The sequence below is a fragment of the Acinonyx jubatus genome, chromosome A2 (genome assembly GCF_027475565.1).
Source record: "Acinonyx jubatus isolate Ajub_Pintada_27869175 chromosome A2, VMU_Ajub_asm_v1.0, whole genome shotgun sequence".
In the NCBI taxonomy this organism is placed as follows: Eukaryota; Metazoa; Chordata; class Mammalia; order Carnivora; family Felidae; genus Acinonyx; species Acinonyx jubatus.
Genome location: NC_069383.1, coordinates 136,396,868 through 136,415,096, shown reverse-complemented (window position 1 = coordinate 136,415,096; position 18,229 = coordinate 136,396,868). Strand labels below are relative to the sequence as shown.

Here is an 18,229-nt window from a genome sequence, read left to right as displayed (position 1 = left end):
CCCCCTTTAAGAAAAACCGGGATAGGGAACTTCATGTTCCTGGAAGTGTATGTGTCCCTGGCGTAAGAGACGTGTGTGTGCCTGTATCTGTCTGTCTCTCTTGCTCTCTGGTTTGTTCTAATAAGAAGACTTTCTCTCTTATTGTTGCTCGAGGAAGTCTTGCCTTGATGTTTGTTTGCTGGTAAAATCCACTTACCTCAGGGTACCTCCGAGGACTTGGACCCGGTGAAGTAAATGAATTAAAAAAGACATTGATCTTAAGAAGTGTATTCATTAAGATTTCACTCTTTTTCTTTTCTTAAGTTAATCTTGAGAGAGAGAGAGAGCATGAGTGGGGAAGGGGCAGAAGGGGAGGGAGAGAGAATCCCCCAAGCAGACTCTGCACTATTAGAGTGGAGCCCCTTGTGACGCTCAGACCCATGAACCACGAGATCATGACCTGAGCAGAAATCAGGAGTCGGATGCTTAACCAACTGAGCCACCCAGGAGCCCCTCTTTAAGATTTCATTCTTTTATTTTTTTTAATGTTTATTTTTGCAAGAGAGAAAGAGAGACAGAGTACAAATGGGAGAGGGGGAGAGAGAGAAGGAGACACAGAATTGGAAGCAGGTTCCAGGCTCTGAGCTATCACAGCACAGAGCCCAATGTGGGGCTTGAACTCACAGGCCGTGAGATCATGACCTGAGCTGAAGTCAGACGCTTAACCAACTGAGCCGAAGTCAGACGCTTAACCAACTGAGCCACCCAGGCGCCCCAAGATTTCATTCTTTTTTTAAAAAAAAATTTTTTTTTTAACGTTTATTTATTTTTGAGACAGAGAGAGACAGAGCATGAACGGGGGAGGGTCAGAGAGAGAGAGGGAGACACAGAATCTGAAACAGGCTCCAGGCTCTGAGCTGTCAGCACAGAGCCCGACGCGGGGCTTGAACTCACGGACCATGAGATCATGACCTGAGCCGAAGTCGGATGCTTAACCGACTGAGCCACCCAGGAGCCCCAAGATTTCATTCTGTATTCACTTAGCGCCTGTGTTTATGGACCGACTGTTTGGTGCCAGGCCCTGGGTGGGTGCGAACCGAGGTAAGTACAGCCTCTGCCTCTTGAGGCTCGCTGTATAAAGGACTCAGCGATGATGGCACTCAGCTAGAGCGCCCACGGGGAAGCGAGGAAGCAGGGTGTCAACACAGCAAGCGAGCAGGTCCGTTAGCTAGCCAGGAAACTGCCAACTAAAATTGGAGTCTGTGAAACGGTCATAGAGGGAATAAACAGGGTGCCGTTGAAGAGAATCATGAGGAGGTCAGGGACCTCTCTTAACTAAGATAGGCCCAGCTGGGGAAGTGACATTCACGTCGAAACCAGAAGCCTGAGACCCTCCAGCGTGCAGCAGGCTGCTAATAGCTCACCGTCCGAGCCCGGAGATCAGGGCTCCCTGTCCCAGAGCACTGTTTGCTGCATGAATCACCCAGCTCATGGATGGTGAGAGCAGGGCATGGTTGGTGTGGCCTCCGCCGTGAGGCAACACTCCCCGTCATCCTGACCAGTGAGATGTGCTGCTCTATCCAACGCTCAGATCCTAACGAACCATCCTGTTCGTCTCTGTGAGGCAGCCGTGAGCATGAGGGGTTGTTATTGTTGTGAGGGGTTTTCTTAATAAGAAATTCTTCTTTTTGCCAGACTACAAGATGTTTAGCAACAATTTTTTTTGCATCTAAGCTGTTGTGGAGTTATAAGAGTGCAAAAAAAAAAAAGCAACTGGTAAATATTTATTTGCTTTTGCACTTGTAAACATTAAAATTCATCTAAAGCTGAGATCTCGTATGTTAAGATACAACTTAGAATAAATTTTCATGTTTTGAATTACGTTCCTCCTTAAAGCTGGTATGGACTCGTTTTTTGAAGTTTGGGTTTCCTATGGGTGTTGCTCAGTTTGTCTTGATTTTAGGGAAAGGTACAGCGTAGCCTTCCGTGGAGTTGAGTGAAGGAAATACTGGGCCACTTATAAAGCTGTTTGAAGCCATTCCTACATGAATCATGACATTCCCTCTAGGAATGGCTGTGAAACAGAATTTCTTGCATTTGAAGATATTAAAGAAATATTTATGGAGTACCCGCTGTGTTCTGGGCACTACACGAAGCATTGGGAATAGAACACAGATCAAGGCGGGCTTCTGTTCTCCAGGGGTTTATGTTTTAGTGGAGAAGCTTGAGAATATTGCAAGGAAGAAATGCATAACTTCAAATAGTGCCAGAGTTGGGGGGGTGGGCAGTACGGCATCGAGTGTTCAAGGAATGACATTAGTGGAGAGACCCAAGCGGTGAGGAGGTAGCCATGCGGAGATCCATCAGAGAGCATTCTAGGCTGCAGGGGTAGCCGGTCTAGAGACCCAAGGTGGGGATTCATTTAGAGCAGTTTAAGAGCTATCCGCAGGCCAGTGGTAAGAGTTGGGAGGAGGGATAACGGATGAGTTCACAGATGGGCAGAGCTCAGGCCAGCAGGGGGGCTCATCGTCCGTGCTGAGGATTTGATTCTAACTGAAATGGAAAACCAGTGATGGATTTCAGTGGAGATCCCCTCATATGATTAACCTTTTGGAAAGACCACTCTGGCCTGTCTGTGGAGATTGCACAGGGAAGGTGAGAGGGGACACTAGAAGCCCGGTTAGGAGGTGATGGCAGGGGTGGCTTGGACCAATGGGGTTTCTCCAAAGACCAGTGGTGGACCTTGTTGAAAACGGATTTTCAAACTTGAGCAGCTCCGCCTGTGGACTGAAGGCTCCAACAAAGTACTATTCTCAGTGTGCTCCTCTTGAACATGTCTTTGCCCACCTTCTGATCAAGGTGACTGTGTTGAGAGCTTAGGTTGGGAGTGTTTACAGCTCAGAAGACTGGAGAGCAGTGGGGACCTGGGGCACGTTCCAGGTGAGTGGAACTGAGTCAGATTCCAGCTAAAGGGATGAGAAACAGATGGTGAGCACTGTGCGTTTCCAGCCCCAGGGCTGGCGTGTGTGGGTCCCCAGCTTCCGCCATCAGTGTCCACGTGTGCAATGGCAGAGTGGCTTTTGGAGGCTTGTCACCCTAGTAGTGTGTACCCCATATTCGCTCTGGCTCCTCAGGCGGTCTTTGCTCAGTGTTCTCGTCTGGAAGGTGGGGATAACAGGAGCTCTCGGTGCAGACAGGTGCAGATAAATGAAGTCACTCTTGCTGTCAGTCATAAGGAAGGAGGAGCTGTCTATAACTCAAAGGCCACAAAATCACAATGGTGACTCTGAGGAGGCCCCGTGCAGGTCTTTCTTTTGTAATCATCCCTGGACATTAAGGAGCAGGCCAAGACTGTGGTCCCCAATTAGCTGGCATTCAAACTGGCCTCCAGGATCTCTGCCTCTGCCCCCAAACCGGTAAAACCAGAGTGACTCCCTCCCCAGTTCTCTTCAGCAGGAAGGTTCATGTCTCAAAGCCTTGCGGGCCACAGGTCTCCGTCAAAACTTCTCAACCCGGCCAGGTAGGACAAAAGCAGCCAAAGACAGTATGTAAGTGAGCAGATGTGGTTGAGTTCCAGCAAAACTATTTACAAAAACAGACCCAACGGACCTGGGTTGATAGGCGAGGCAGCATTTGCCAACCCCTGGTTTAAGAAGAAATATGTGAGGGGCACCTGGGTGGCTCAGTCGGTTGAGTGTCCGACTTTGGCTCAGGTCATGATCTCACGGTTTGTGGGTTCAAGCCCTGCATTGGGCTCTGTGCTGACAGCTCAGAACCTGGAGCCTGTTTCAGATTCTGTGTCTCCCCCTCTCTCTGCCCCTCCCCCCTCAAAAATAAATAAACATGAAAAAAATTTTAAAAAGATATTTGTTTACAAACTAGAAGAGTTTTTAGGAACTGAACAGAACTCAGGTTCCTGAGTTTGAGCCCACATCGGGCTCTGTGCTGTCAGTGCAGAGCCTATGGGGAATTCTCTGTCCCCGTCTCTCTCAAAAATAAATAAAACATTAAAAAAAATTTTTAAAAAGAAGAAATATACGTGTGCTTGTTGGTTAATGAAGGCTTTGAGTGACTTGAGGGTAAAACCCACGACCCCACATCAGCCTGTGATCCCCAAGACCTTCCTTCGCTTCCAGCCATCCCAGCCTTTCCCTGTCTGCCTCCTCCAGTGTGGCATTTACTCTTTATCTTTTTTTTTTTACTGTTTATTTATTTATTTTGAAAGAGAGAGAGAGAGAGCTTGCAGGGGGAGGGAGGGATAGAGAGAGAGAGCATCCTAAGCAGGCCGTGCGCTGTCCGTGCAGAGCTGGATGAGGGGCTCGAACTCACCAACCCTGAGATCACGACCTGAGCAGAAATCAAGAGTAGGATGCTTAACTGACTGAGCCACTTAGGCATCCCCAAGGCATTTGCTCTTTAGATAAAGTCACCATCATCTTCATGTTAGTTCTGACTTATTTCAAAGACTTTGCATATACATTTGTTTAAATTGGTCTCATATTTTCTTCATAGTAAAGTAAAAGCAAGTACTTTAGTCTCTTGGACATAAGCATTAATGTTTAAAGTTACAGACTATGTTGTATTTTGACCAACATCTCCAAAAGGCTTTTTAAAAATTCCTCTGATGTTCAATAACCTCTTTTTAAGTCCTGTGACTGCTACAGCTTTGGTACTGACTCACAAGGAAGGAGAAGAGGGGAGTCCTTCTGTGGAAGAAGTGGCAAAGTCAGACAACTGTGGAAGTCAGACAGGTGTTATCAGTGACAGGAGAGGACCAGGTGGTGGACGTTAGGGAGCAGTAAGGACCACAGCAAATCGAGAGCACGTGTCCTTTCTAAAGAAGGCCGCCTCACTCAGTTCCCGCTGGTGGTAGCCACTGAGGCTGCCTCATGAGCCAAAACTCCCAGTCTTTGTGCAGAATCTCCCAGGTTTTAAGTGAGTTCCAATTTTTGAAACATCTTCACGTTTTTCTTCCTTTCTTGTTTTTGATTTCACTGAGGCCAAATGAAACCCATGCCTGGGCCGGGTACTTGGCCTCTACTTGCAGAGTTGATTGCTGTAGTTACCGCTGCCCTGGAGGCCCACCCAAAGGATTAGAAGCCTCAGTGCAGCCACTCTGTTTGCTGACCTCTGTGGGTGTGAAAGCCCTTGATGGGTTGCGTGCTGCATGGAAATCCAACATGGTGCCTCTCTCGGGAGCCACAGCCAGGTTGCGGTGGAGGCACCCCCGGTAACCATTTGATGCGATGAAATGTGTGCAGTACCGCATGCCCTAGCGGGAGCATTTCAGGGTGGGCATGGTGGATGAAGTGATCGCTTAGTGCTAGGGTTTTCCATTTTCCTTTCCTCGAATCAGGGAAAGTCCTTTTTCAGACTGTTCCTGCTCAGAACCCCAGTGTGTCAACACTCAATCACTGAAAGCTCACCGCTGCCTCCTCTGCTTCAGCCCTGAGCCAGGCGCTAAAAGGGTGGTCCGGTTCAGGGGTCAGCATTCCACAGTCTCCAGGCCAGAGCTGGCCCCTGGCCTCCTTTTGTCCAGACCATGAGCTCAGAAAGGTCAGGGTCCGTTCGTTGGGCTGGTTCTCTGCTTTGAGCCAGAGTGAAGGGTGCCAAGCTCCAGCCACCCGTCCTCTCCTTTGGGCAAACCCCAAGGAACCCCCTTTGGAACTGTCAAGCTCTAAGGAACCCCCCGTGAAAACCTTTGATTAGAGAAACAGTAACATCACCAGTTCACATTTGTTCTGTGCTGGTGTTGCCTGTTGCTAAAAGCCAAGCTGTGTGTTTGTGGTCCTGTAGCACCTGGGCGGCCGTGCTGTCCTTACCACCTTTGGCCAGTGAGGAAACCGAGGCTCAGAAGCCTAAGGAACGTGCCCAGGCAACACAGCACGTGATGAGATGGAGCTCGGACACAGGCCCTGACTCCCAGATCCAAGGGAACCCACCTCAAGCTGTGCTCCCTTCCTTCTGGCTTTGGACTTATCCTGAGTGGGCAACACAAGATGATTTCAGATGAAATTTTGATTACTAAGTGAATATTTGAATGTGTGCTTTAGAAAAAATACTAGTTTTCTGTTGATGGCAGAGGTTCTCAACCATCAAGGATTTGATCCCCCCTTCTTCCTGAAAGCATTTGGCCATATCTGGAAACATTTCTGGTTGTCACACCTAGGGAGGGGGCTGCTCCTGACATCTAGTTGGGCAGAAGACAGGGATGCTGTTGAACATCCTACACTAACACAGACTCTCCCCTCACCACAGAGAACTACCTGGTCCCAAATGGTCAGCAGTGCTGGGGTTGAGAAACTGATTTATCCTCTTAATACAAAGTTTCCTTTTCAAAGTATACTTGAGGAAAGAAATAATTAAGGACAAAAATAAGTACTAGGAAGGGCTCGTGAAGATAGGGCAGAAATCATGTGTGTGATACCCAGCCGTAGTATACGGAGGTCGAGGAGCAGAGGATGTAACACAACTATATTTAAAAAAAAAAATTATGACGGCACTTGTATGGACTCTCCAAAGCAATCTGCAGCCAGGGCTAGCTTTCTTGGTCAGGCTTCTTTCTTCGGAGGTGTTTTCTAGATCATCTTGATCACACCTGTTCTTGGCTATCACCTTCCTAGGAGTGTCCCAGGAAATTAGCTTGGAGTGGCTTCGAGGGGTTTACTCAGTGCTGCTGTGGTTTCGTCGCCTCCCACAAAGTGTCTGGGCCCTTGGATGTTGGCGTTCCCCACTGAGGGATCTTTGAACTAGGACAGATTATGTATCTCTTGGTGTGGGAAACCAGAATGGGTGGGTTTCCAGAAACTGGAGTCGGGAATTCAGGTTGTAGGGGGTGGTGTCTTTGACAAGGTAGGGTGTACAGCCTCTGTCCCAGCTGACAGCAGAGGCACATGATGTTGGCAACAAAGCATCTATGGTGATGGTTTGGTAGATCAGGACCAGCCCGTGTATAGGGCTTAGAATGAAACTGGGATTTATCAAACACCCTCAATTTTCCAACACCTAATTGAAACAGACATGACAGACTATTGTTTGATTGTTTGTGATGAAGGGAGCTCTCTGTGAGGGGGTAAGGAGTGCTTATTCACAAGAACTCCGGGTGGTAATATAAATGGAAATACATGATGCGCTAATCTAGCTCAAGCATGGTAATAGGAACACAGAGCCAGGGCCCCTTGCAGGAGAATATGTGTGTTTGTAACTGACAGTCATGTCTTTGCAGCCATGGTGTAGATGATGTTAGGGCTCAAGAAGAATAAAGACAAATTTTGTAACCCCGTAAAAAACCAGCCACCTTTTCACTTCACATCTGCTTGGTTACCATCAAAAAAAAACAAAACAGAAAATAACAAAATGTTGGCGAAGACATAGAGAATTTGGAATGCTTGTGCACTGTTGGTGGGAATGTAAAATGGGACAGCCGCTGTAGAAAACAATATGGTGGTTCCTAAAAGAATTACAAATAGAACTTACCATATGATCCAGCGAACCCACTGCCGGGTATATACCCAAAAGAATTGAAAGCAGGGTCTCAAAGAGATATGTATACATTCCTGCTCATTGCAGCATTTTCGCAGTAGCCAAGGGATGCCCATTTGGGTTGTTACCCAAACAAATGAATGGATGAATAAAATGTGGTATCTACATACAACGGAATGTTATTCAACCTCAACAAGGAAGGGCATTCTGATTCTTGTCACAATGTACGTGAGCCTTGAGGACATTATGCTAAGTGAAATAAGCCAGGCACAAAAAGACAAATATATGATCTCACTTGCGCGAAGTGCCTACAGTCAGTCAAAGTCATAGAGACGGAGAAGGAAAGACAGACACCAAAGGCTGGGGAAAGGGGGGGATGGCGGGAAGTTGTTGTTTAATGGGTATTGAGTTTCCATTTTGCTGATGAAAAACAGATTCCGGAGGTTGGTTGCACAACAGTGCGAATGTACTTGACATTGCTGAACTGTACTCTTAGAAATGGTTAAGATGGTAAATTTTATGTTTTGTTTTTTTTATCATAGATTTTTTCTTAAGCGTCTGAATTCACAAATGTGGGTGGTTTTTAATGAGTGGTGTTACCCAGAGCAAACGTAGTCAAGTCGCCCACAGTTGAACCAGGCTGAATTATGAGTGTGCCATTTGTCCTTCCTCTTGACCTTTCCTAAATGGTGAAAGAGTCCCACTTTCCCGTACTCCTGATGGCGGTCCTTGGATCCAAGCTCATTGTCATCTTGACAGCGTAGGGGTTTTGTCCTGCTGCAGAGGGTGAGCGCTAACTGTGGGGTAGGAAGCGCTTCACATGGGTCCGTCTGATGTATCACTGCCTGTAGCATTTATAGTACATTGTACTCCGTTTTTATTTGCTTCTACTGGGATGGGAGCCAAGCCAGTAAAAGGCAAACAGCATTAATTCAGTGATGACATATGCCACTGAAAACTGTTTTTCTTTTCTTTTTTTTTTTTTTTTTAATTTTTTTAAAAAAGCAGAATGGAGGCACTTTACTCAGATTCTCCTGGATGCTGAAATAAAACCTGAGGGGAGAGAGGGATACAGGGAGGTCATTAATCCTTGCCTCGCTCCTGTGAATGCTCAGAGAGGGTTAGTTTGCATCTTGCTCTAAGTTTTATCTGGAAGGCATTTCAGAAGCAGGCTCCTTCTCCTGGCCTCCGTCTTCTTACCTTCCTGGCAGCCCTTTATCTGCACGTCGCAGCCATGGCGCTGCAGGGACGGGTGGGTGTAAGTTGTGACCCCCGTCCCATTTCTTCCTGGTACACACGGGCCAGCAAGATGCGGCTATGGAAAGAGGATGGGAAAGGTCCAAGTTCATGGGGGGGGGGGGGGTGGGGGGGACGGGCACCATTGTACAGTTGGAGCCAAAGCCTGGTCAGTTTCGAATGGGTTGAAAAATAAAATCTCTTCGAAAATAAATCTTGAATTGGGAAAGGGGCCTTGTACAGAAACAGCTTCTTCCCTTGAGCCAGGTTCGTGATTGCCGAATCCTGGTCAGGAGTTTCTTACACCATAATTCTTACGTTTGATGATGAGGCCCTTTAAAATTACCCGAGTCCGTGTTGTTCTGCTCTTCCTCGGGTCAGAGTGCCCCCCTGCAGCCTGAAATTAGGCTGGCTAGAGTGAGCTGGCAGCAGGGGCAGGGGTGAGGGTGGCGGGCCTGGTGTGTGACATGAGGGAGCAGTGAGGACTGTGGCAAACTCGTGACACATGCCCTGTCTGGAAAAAGAGTGTTCTGCTCACTTCCAGCTGACATTTGCCGTGTGGGGATTCAGGCCTGTGCTGCCAACCTTAAACACTTCTGGTAGGAGCTTCCATTGTTGATTTTTTTTTTTCCATGCGAACCGAATCGCTTATTCAATGTTGGCAGCAAACTCAGTCCAATAATAATCAGTGGGGGAGGGGCGCCAAGCCAGGCCCACGGATGGGCTGCGGGTTCACACAACCCGTGGCGGGCAGGGATCGAAGGCCAGTTCTGCTGGGAACACCGGCCCTTCTGGATAAATCAGAGATAGAGGTGAGCAGAAAGAAGCTCCATGAGCCCAAAAAGGGGCTGGACTCCTTCTGGCGTCAGGATTTGAGCATCGGGGAGGGGGCACGCTCTCCAGGATTGGGGCAGCCAAGTTCGGCTCGGCCCTTTCAGTAGGCAGCTGGGCCACGAGTTGCAGCGCTGAAGGAAGGTGAGCCACTCCCAGCCACCGGGAGGGTCTGATTTTACCCCATCGACAGCACTGGTGCTGGGTTTCATAGGAAGAGAAGAATGACTGTTCCCTGGAGGATGTCTCCTCTGTGACCGGTCAGGCCCGCTTCAGGAGCATGGGACCTGGGCAGGCACACGGAGTCCTGTGCTCAGAAGGCCCTGTACTTGCCCTCACCCTCCCCCGCCCCCATCTTGAAACTCCTTAATAACTTTCAATCAGGACCCCCCCCCCCATTTCATCTTGCATCTGGCTCTGTCAGTTAGCTAGCCATAATTTGCATCATCTGCTTCACATTGGTTTATCTCATTTAATCCTTAGAAGTCCTCTGAGAGGTGAATGAGCATTATCATGTCTCCCTTTGATAGGGGAGGGACCCGAGGCTCAGAGACGGGCAGTCACTTATCCAAAGTCACACAGCTAGAAAGGCCTGAGCCAGAATTTGTAATCAGGTCTGCCTGACTCTGAAATGGAGGATGTTTGTTGGTTGTGCCGAAATTTCATAGTATGTTCCAGTCTCTGGGGGCTGTAGCTTGGGGAAGATTGTCAGGGGACTGAAGAAGTCACGGGAGCAAGAGAGTGTATATCCAGCCCAGGCAGCATGTTATATGTACCTGGTAGTTTCTGGTAGTTCAACACCAGTTCTGGTGTTGTTAGACTTTGTCCTCCGAGGGCCACGGATTGAGTCAGGCAGCGGGACAGGTGTTTCTCCCAAAGGACAGCAAGAAGTGTGGTGCGGTCGTATCTCAGGGCAAACTTTGAGGTTGTGCCTTCTCACAGGCAGCCTCCTGTGTGATTGGCACTTAGGCTTTCAGATATGACGTGGGGATCCCATGCTGCAGACACCCAGGGAGCCCTCAGCATCCGAGTGGTGCTGCTGGGATGTTGACGAGGGAGAGGATAGGGACGGTGATGACGATAATCCCGCCGATAACATCAACGAGGTGCTGATGGCTTCCAGGCAACCTTCTAAGTGTTCTATATGCACTAGTTCACATAATCCTCACGCTCCGCAGCATAGTAGGCAATATTCTCTCCATTCACAGATGAGGAAACTGATGCACAGAGAGGTTAAGTCACGTGCCCAGAGTTGCACAGCTGGTAGGAGACAGAGCTTCACTGCTGTTCTTCCACGTACAGATGGCAGTCAGCCCTCCCTTCGGGGACCTTCTAGTAATGAGAAGAGCAGTTATAACGGAGTGTGGTGTGTGCAGTAAGAGCACTGCATGATGAAGGTGTTGGTGAGAACGAGGGTAGGTGCACAGCATTGCTCAATGCCAGGCACACTCCTAGGCGTTCTGTGTGTATCTTCCCAATGAATGTTGCACCCCGCCCCGTGAAGCAGGGTTATTTTAGCCCTTTTTATAGATGAAGAACACCAGGCCCGAAATGATTCAGGTTATTGGTTAGAAGTCACATAGTGGCGCCTGGGTGGCTCAGTCAGTCGAGCATCTGACTCTTTATGTAGGCTCAGGTGGTGATCCCAGGGTGTGGGATGGAGACCTGTGCTTGGAATTCTCTCTCTCTCTCTCTCTCTCTCTCTCTCTCTCTCAATCCCTCTGCTCCTCCTCCACTCACGTGTGCATTCTTTCTCTCTCTGAAATTAAAAAAAAAAAAAAGGTCACATAGAAAGTAGGAAAGCCAGGATTTGAACCTGTGATCTGAAACTCTGTTCTGCCTGCCAGAGATAGCACAGACTGAGGGCCTGGGGAGGCCTCATGGAGAAGGTAGTCCCTGAGCCCAGATTTAGGGAGCAATGGGAGCTTCTGGGGGCAGAGGGGGAACGGCATTCCTGGCAGTGGGAAGGCAAGGCAGGGACAAAGGTGGAAAGGTGGGACTGTGGCCCAGCATGGTCCCTGGTTGGATGGGTGCTCCTGGAGCACAGCGGTGGGGAGCGGCAGGAAGGCCATGGTGTCCCTGAGAGCAGTGAGGAATTCCTGAGGACAGAGCACACGGTTTCACATGGTTGTGTGCACGTGGGATGAAACTCCGGGCTCCTGGTACCACGAGGACAAAGCAATCCCGTAAATGGGACAATCAGGTCAACTTTATCATGCCTCTCATGGCAGTCCAACAGCACTTGTATTTTTGCCTGGCCTTTAGGGGAGAGACCTGGACAAATCCAGCTGCCGTCAGGACAGCATTGTCTTAGAGGTCTCTCACCCGGCAAGGTGTTGCGGATGAGGGTCACTTCCCCCCCCCCCCCCCCCCGCCCCCGAACAAAATTCTCACGCGAGCACTATGAGATGTCAGAGGAATGACTCAGTCGTGAAAGCGGAGATTGAGCCTCGCCCGGCCCCAGGCCGGCTGTGACTTCAAGACCCCTACTCTGCAGACCTCCATTCTCTGGCAAGACTTTTCTGAGATTTGAGGCTCCCCAACAGCATGATGCAAACTTGCCCTCTCACTTTGTGGGGGATGAGGGAGGGGCAGACACAACCACCAACACATGAGATTTCTGGGGCAATGGGATATGCCATTGACCCTCACAGCTAGACCAGGACTTAGAAGGCTGAGAAATTCTGGGTGGCCATTGTTTACTGGTTTTAGGTTGGCAGAGATGCCCCAGAGCTGGTGTTTCCAATGACTGTTGGAACTGGAATGGGTGTCGCAGTGACAGACGGGCGTGAGGGGCTGTTTCGGCCCAGCATCCTTTTCAGTGTCTCAGGATGAACAGGACCTGGTGTTAGCATTTGGCCTCCTCCCCTGCCTGCCTACCTTGTAGTAGCCCAGGCAAAGGGTACTTTTTTGTCAAGAGGCACAGAGAGAAATAAGATATTGGGGGTTCACCCGGTTTGCACAGGCCTCCCAGGGAGGATACTGAATTCACTTGGACACGTGGCCTGTAATGCAACCCTCCCGCCACGTTTTCCATGAACAGGACCTTCCGGTTTTTAAGATACTCCCGGCCATCAGCCAGATAATTGCCTGGCTGGGCTGCCCCCTGCTGTAGCCCAGCAAAATTCTTCTCATTTGTGACTGTGGTTCTTTCAGCCTCACCAGAGCTTTGCTATTAAAGCTTTATGTTAAGGGGGGGGGTGGCACATAGGATCTTTGTAAGCCTCAGCTCACAACCCTGCTTCCAATCCTCTTGGGACTAGAACCTGTTCCTAATTCAGCGTATAGGGCCTGGCTGATGTGGCCTCTGCCTCTCTATCGTGGTTCCCCCCGTTCTCATGCTCTCGGTCCAGAACACACTTCTCCCCCTGGGCTCAGCCTGGCTAACTCCCCTTCACCCTTGAGGTGTCCCTGTCAAGGAGCCCCCTCCAGAATCCCAAAGACAGGACAGCTCCTCCCCTGTTCAGACCCCCTGGGCTCTCCTTAGCATCACATCCATTTCATCCTAATTACATGTTCTTATGTCTGCTTCTCCCCCTTTACGTGATGCCTGCCCCACGGCGCTGGACTGTTTTCATCTGACACCCTGCTGTGTCTCCATCCCCTAGGACCACATCTGGCACACACTAGGGACTTGGCAAATAGCTATCTAATGAGAAATTGTGGAGCAAGGGATCAAGAGAAATGGGCTGGCACAGTGAGGAAGATACTTTACAAACCGTGAAGTGCCGTGTTACGGTTTTTCATCACAGTGTGCCTCACCTGCCTGTCTCTGTCTTCTTACCTGTGAGCTGGCATCAGGCTGGCCCTGCGTGTTGACAGGCCCGTGCGGGAAACAAAAGAGGGGATCAAAGTAAACCAGAGGAAGCCAGTGAAAAGCTCCCTAACATGCGTCTTCATTACTCAGGAGACTTGCCTCTTTATAAATCTGGTCCCAGGGCCAATTCCTTCTTTCCTGGGCAGCCCACCTTCTATGACTTGGAAACCCAGCCTGATGAGCCCTGCATTTAAGCCACCCTGCAGAGGGACACTCTGGGCTGGCTGAACGCTGGCCTACTTTTTGCAGAGCAGAAGGATCCTTGCTGAGAACAAGTCAGCCTGCAGCCAGCTGTAGATTTTTCCAGGGGCTTCTCCCTGCGATCACAGTTAACCTTTGCTTTCTCGCCACCTGCCTCCCATGATTGGCTGCGGGCACCCCTGCTCTTCCCAGCCCCACGCGGCATCTGAGCTCCATTTGCGCCACCTGGAGATTTCCAGGCATCTCCCCCGCGGTCTAAAGGAGGGTAGGTTTCTTCCGGAGCCTCCTGGGGACTTGTGAAGATCCTCCGGGGCCTGCAAGAGCCAGCGGAAAGAGCTGCTTGGATAAGAGGTATCTGTGGACCAGAGAAAAGCCTACATCATTTCAGACTTTCCTTTGAACTCCTAGATGGGCTGCTCTTCAGAGGCAGATGTGTGCTGGGACCAGAGCGAGGCATGGCTTCCTATCCCCACTTGTCCTTGAACTTTTAGAAGGATGGGGATAAGAGGAGAACCTGGAGAAACGGGATCTCGGGGGATCCGGGTGGCAGGAACTGCTGGGTAGGTGGCCCCTGGGTGTTCCTGCTGGATTGTTCTATAATTCAGTCTTGTGAGTCGTGGGCTGGGACTCCAGGGTGAGAGCTGTTGCTCTGCCTGGAGTTCCATGCCCAGTCGCCCCCCTTGCCTGGGAGACTGGGAGTCCCATGCTTGGTTGGTTGTCCCACTATGACTCTATCTTTCAGGGAGAGGTGGTTTGGCAAAACAGAATGGGGTACAGGTACTAGAGGAAGCGGTGATGGGTGCTGAGCAGGTGAAGAATATAACCATTGTTGCTGTAGCTGCTTATCTTAGTAAAACCCCTCAGGCCCTCCCTCCGGCCCTGGCGGTTTGGACCCTGAGAGTTTCTCGGCCACCTCCCCCAGCCCTGGTCCCTTTCTAGAGGCAAGTGCGATGCTGCCTTCAGACTGGAGCACCTTTCTTCGGTGTATCCAAATGCTGCTGTGGGTCACCATGCTCTCGGAGTGAGGCTGGATGTGTGTCTTTTACACAACTCTGTGTCAGAACACCTTGACCTCTACCCGCGAGTCTGTCCCACAGGCAGTGCCAGAAAAAGCGCCTTTTGGGTTGGGACTTGGTAGGAAGTGGTGCCAGCTACAGGTGACCACTCTTATCCTAGGGTAGCCGAAGCAGGCAACTCCGTCCTCTGGAAACCCCCCCAAACTGGAACAGAGCTCCGGATCTTGTTCTGGCTCCCTGTTCCCCGTCTCCACCAGCCCCTCCTCTAACTGCCATGGTTTCTCTTTGCAGCAGAAAAGAACACCTCTGGAATGATAAGCCGTCCTTCTCCAGGGAGGATGGAGTGGATCATCCCTCTGATTGTGGTATCAGCCTTGACCTTCGTGTGCCTCATCCTTCTCATTGCTGTGCTAGTTTATTGGAGGTGAGTAAGCCAGGCTGCACCCACAGAGGGGAAGTGTGGGCTGGGTTCTGCCGCAAGCACGCTGCCCGGGGAGGGGAGCCCGTGGCTTCTCATTCAGTAAGGTGAGGCAGCTGGAGTGTTGCTGGGGTCACCATTGGGGGGATCCGCTCTATCTGGAAGCAGCTGCTGGGCTGAAGCCTCTTCTGAGATCAAGGCACTTAGGATGAGCTTGAGATTTAGTGCCACAGGAGCTTTCGATTGGGAATCTGGCAGATCCGGGTTCGGATCCCAGCGTTGGTATTTGCTAGATTCAAATCCCATTTCCACCTGAAGTTTTAGTTTATGGGAAATGAGTTAATGAGGTTCATAGTGTTTCCAGCTTCTCAGGGGCCATGTTTCACTTTGCTGTATCTACCTAATGACCTTCCTTGACCTGAAAATTTTTGTCACAGCCTTTTGCTGAAAATCCGGTGGTAGGGAAACCTTTAGCGTATTCCGTGGCGTTTAATACATGGAATATAAAAACGGCTGATTTTAAGTCCTCCCTGTATTATCGTTGTCCTTAAACTAGTTCTCACTACTTCCCCTGGGAAGCCTTCTTGCAGCTTCTGCTTAACAGTTCTGCATTTTTCAGCTACCTTCTCCAAGCCAGCTTAACTGAACAAGGTAGGTTGGCCTGGCTACCTTAACCTTTCAGACTAGTGTAGGAGGCTTCTGGCCTTGAACAAGCTTCCTCCATGATGAGCAGGCATCCTGTTTCCATCCCTTGCTTCCTTCTTGCCTTTCCTGCAATTAATTTTGAGCTCCTGTTATATGCCAGACATTCTTCTCTCCCGGAGGTTACTTTTTAGTGGGGGAGACAGACCATAAACAAAGCACATAAGTAAAATCTAGGATACTTAAGATGGTATCCAGTGCGTAAAGGAGAAAACTAAATCTGGAAAGAGGGGAGGCATTCTGGGATTGATGGGGAGTGTTCAGAGTAGTTAAAGAAGCCCTAAGTGGCAAGGGATATTTCAGCTAAGATCTAAAAGGGACTAAGATCCAAAGACACTCAAATGGGCTCCATGTAGGGCAAGTTGCAAGTGGAGGAAACAGCATGTGCAAAGGCCCTGAGGCAGGAATGTGCCTGGTATTTTTCAGGAATATCTAAAAGGTCAGTGTGGCCAGAGCACGTGAGCATGGGGGAGAGTGGTCGGAGAGGGCATCAGGAAGAAATGAGGTAGAGGGGAGTCCTGTTAAGTACAACCTTGTGGGTTATTCTGAATACATTGCCTTTCACCCTGAGATCAGTAGGATTTGCTGCAGAAGGGTGTTATGATCTAACTTCTGGATTACTTAGCTGCTATGTTGCAAAAAGCTTGGAGAGGATCAGGGGCAGAAGCAAAGAGACCATCTCAGAGACTGATTGAACTAGTCCAGAAGGACGTGATGAGGGTAGCAATGCAGATGGTAGGAATCCATTGGATTTAGATACATTTTGAAGGTGGGATGGACAGAATCTGCTGGCAGATAAGCCGTATGTTCTAATTCAGTAGAACCAGGAGATAAGGATTCATCTCCAGCTTCCTTGAGTGTCTGATGGCACCTATAACACTCTTAGTTCTGCAGACCTGCTGGATCACAAATTTCATGGTGTCAGGGATAAGCCCCGGAACGCTAGCCCCACCTCCACGTTGCTCCTTCTCCAGGACAAGTGGTTTGCAAACACACACTGGTCTGGAGCCCATTGGTATATTGGAAGCTGCCGAACACGGGTCTGCGTATGTAGAAGTAACAAAAGATGTGCGCACTCCTGTCTTGGCCGTGCTTGGGACTGTGTGGTTTGAGTTGCACACCCTCCCCACGGAGGCGCAGAGACTGTGCACGGCTGCCCCACACCGGTGACCGTTGTATACCAGCTGCAGTGTGAAATGGTTCCCATGCTGAGCACTTGTAGCAAAAACCTCAGGGCTGTTTGCAATTGGCCCGTCTTGGTCCTATGCACCCCTCCCCCCTGCTGAGAATAGATCACTGTGACCAAGAAAGGCCATGGGATATGTGGCCAAGCCTGCAAGGGAACCGGGCCAGCCAAAACACACAGGTCCACACTACAAGCTCCGTGGAGGAAAGGACTGTATAATCGGGTAAAGACAGCTTTACAGCCCTTCCATTCAAGATGCATTTTCCCATCAGAAAAGGATAATACTCCTTAGAAAAACTCAGTCTGAATAGAAAATGTATTGAATAATAACGATTTGTGTATAAAAGTTAGGTCTTCCTTCTATATGTGTATGTATTGAAAGCTAGATTAACCAGAAGTGGGGCACCTGGGTGGCTCAGGCAGTTAAGCATCTGACTTCGGCTCAGGTCATGATCTTGCAGTTCATGAGTTCGAGCCCCGCCTTGGGCTTTGCTGATAGCACAGATCTTCTCTCTCTGCCCCTCCCCTACTCATGCTCTCCCCCTCTCCCCCCTCTCCCTCCCTCTCTCCCCATCAAAAATAACGTTTAAAAAATAAATAAATTTAAGAAAAAATAACCAGAAGCTTAAACTTGAGCAGACTGCGCACGTGATCTTTTGCTAGACTCTGAGTGCCTGTATACAGAAGTGAACGCGACGGAGAAAAATTCTTAGAGATGAAGGAAAGTAACATTGAATTAGCATTAGAACGGATGAGTCGGCTAAGCAGGAGAACAACCTAGAGGAGACCAGGACCTGTTTTCTGTCCCAACTTTTTTGTGTTTTATTCATGTGAAAGAAGGAAGCATTGGGGAGCTCACACAGAAAATGGGTCACTGCGGAAGAGACAGGCATTTCCTGCCGGCAATGCGGTTTTGACAGTGTTGCTTTTCTGCCTTTTGAGGCACAGTGAGAGCGGGTGATTGGCAAGCTGACTTGACGTAAGTGGAGCATTGAGGCAGATCAACACCTTCTGGATCGGTTCCTCAGTGGCAGGCCTGGCACCCAGGGGTTCCAGCCGGCTCAGTGTGGTGGCAGTTTCTGCACCGAGGGACTGACTGTTGGCAGCTCTTGTTCTGGTCCCTGAGTGTGGTCACTCGGAGACGTGGACCCTGCAGTTGAATGCATCCAGGATGAAAGCTGAGGTCTCTGATTTCTTTTTCTCCACGAGTGCTGGCTAAGGTTTTCCGAGTCCCCTTTTAGTGCCAGGAACCATGCCGAGCCCTTGGGGGGCACCGTCTTAGGTGATTCTCCAAAGAAATCTTAGGGCAGGTACTATTATCCCACTTAAAAAACCAGGGACTGGGAATTCAGGGAGGTCAA

The 18,229-nt window shown here is 49.6% G+C and overlaps 1 protein-coding gene across 5 annotated transcripts in view; it reads left to right on the top strand.

The window, feature by feature from the left end:
* Positions 1 to 18,229, top strand: part of PTPRG (protein tyrosine phosphatase receptor type G) — a 709,728-nt gene that overhangs the window by 610,382 nt on the left and 81,117 nt on the right. For 4 of the 5 annotated variants that reach the window (XM_027039124.2, XM_027039122.2, XM_027039125.2 and 1 more), the window contains one exon: positions 14,854 to 14,986. In XM_027039124.2, coding sequence (XP_026894925.1) covers positions 14,854 to 14,986 — 133 coding nt within the window. The remainder of the gene's footprint in view (positions 1 to 14,853; positions 14,987 to 18,229) is intronic. The other variant, XM_027039123.2, reaches the window with a different exon arrangement.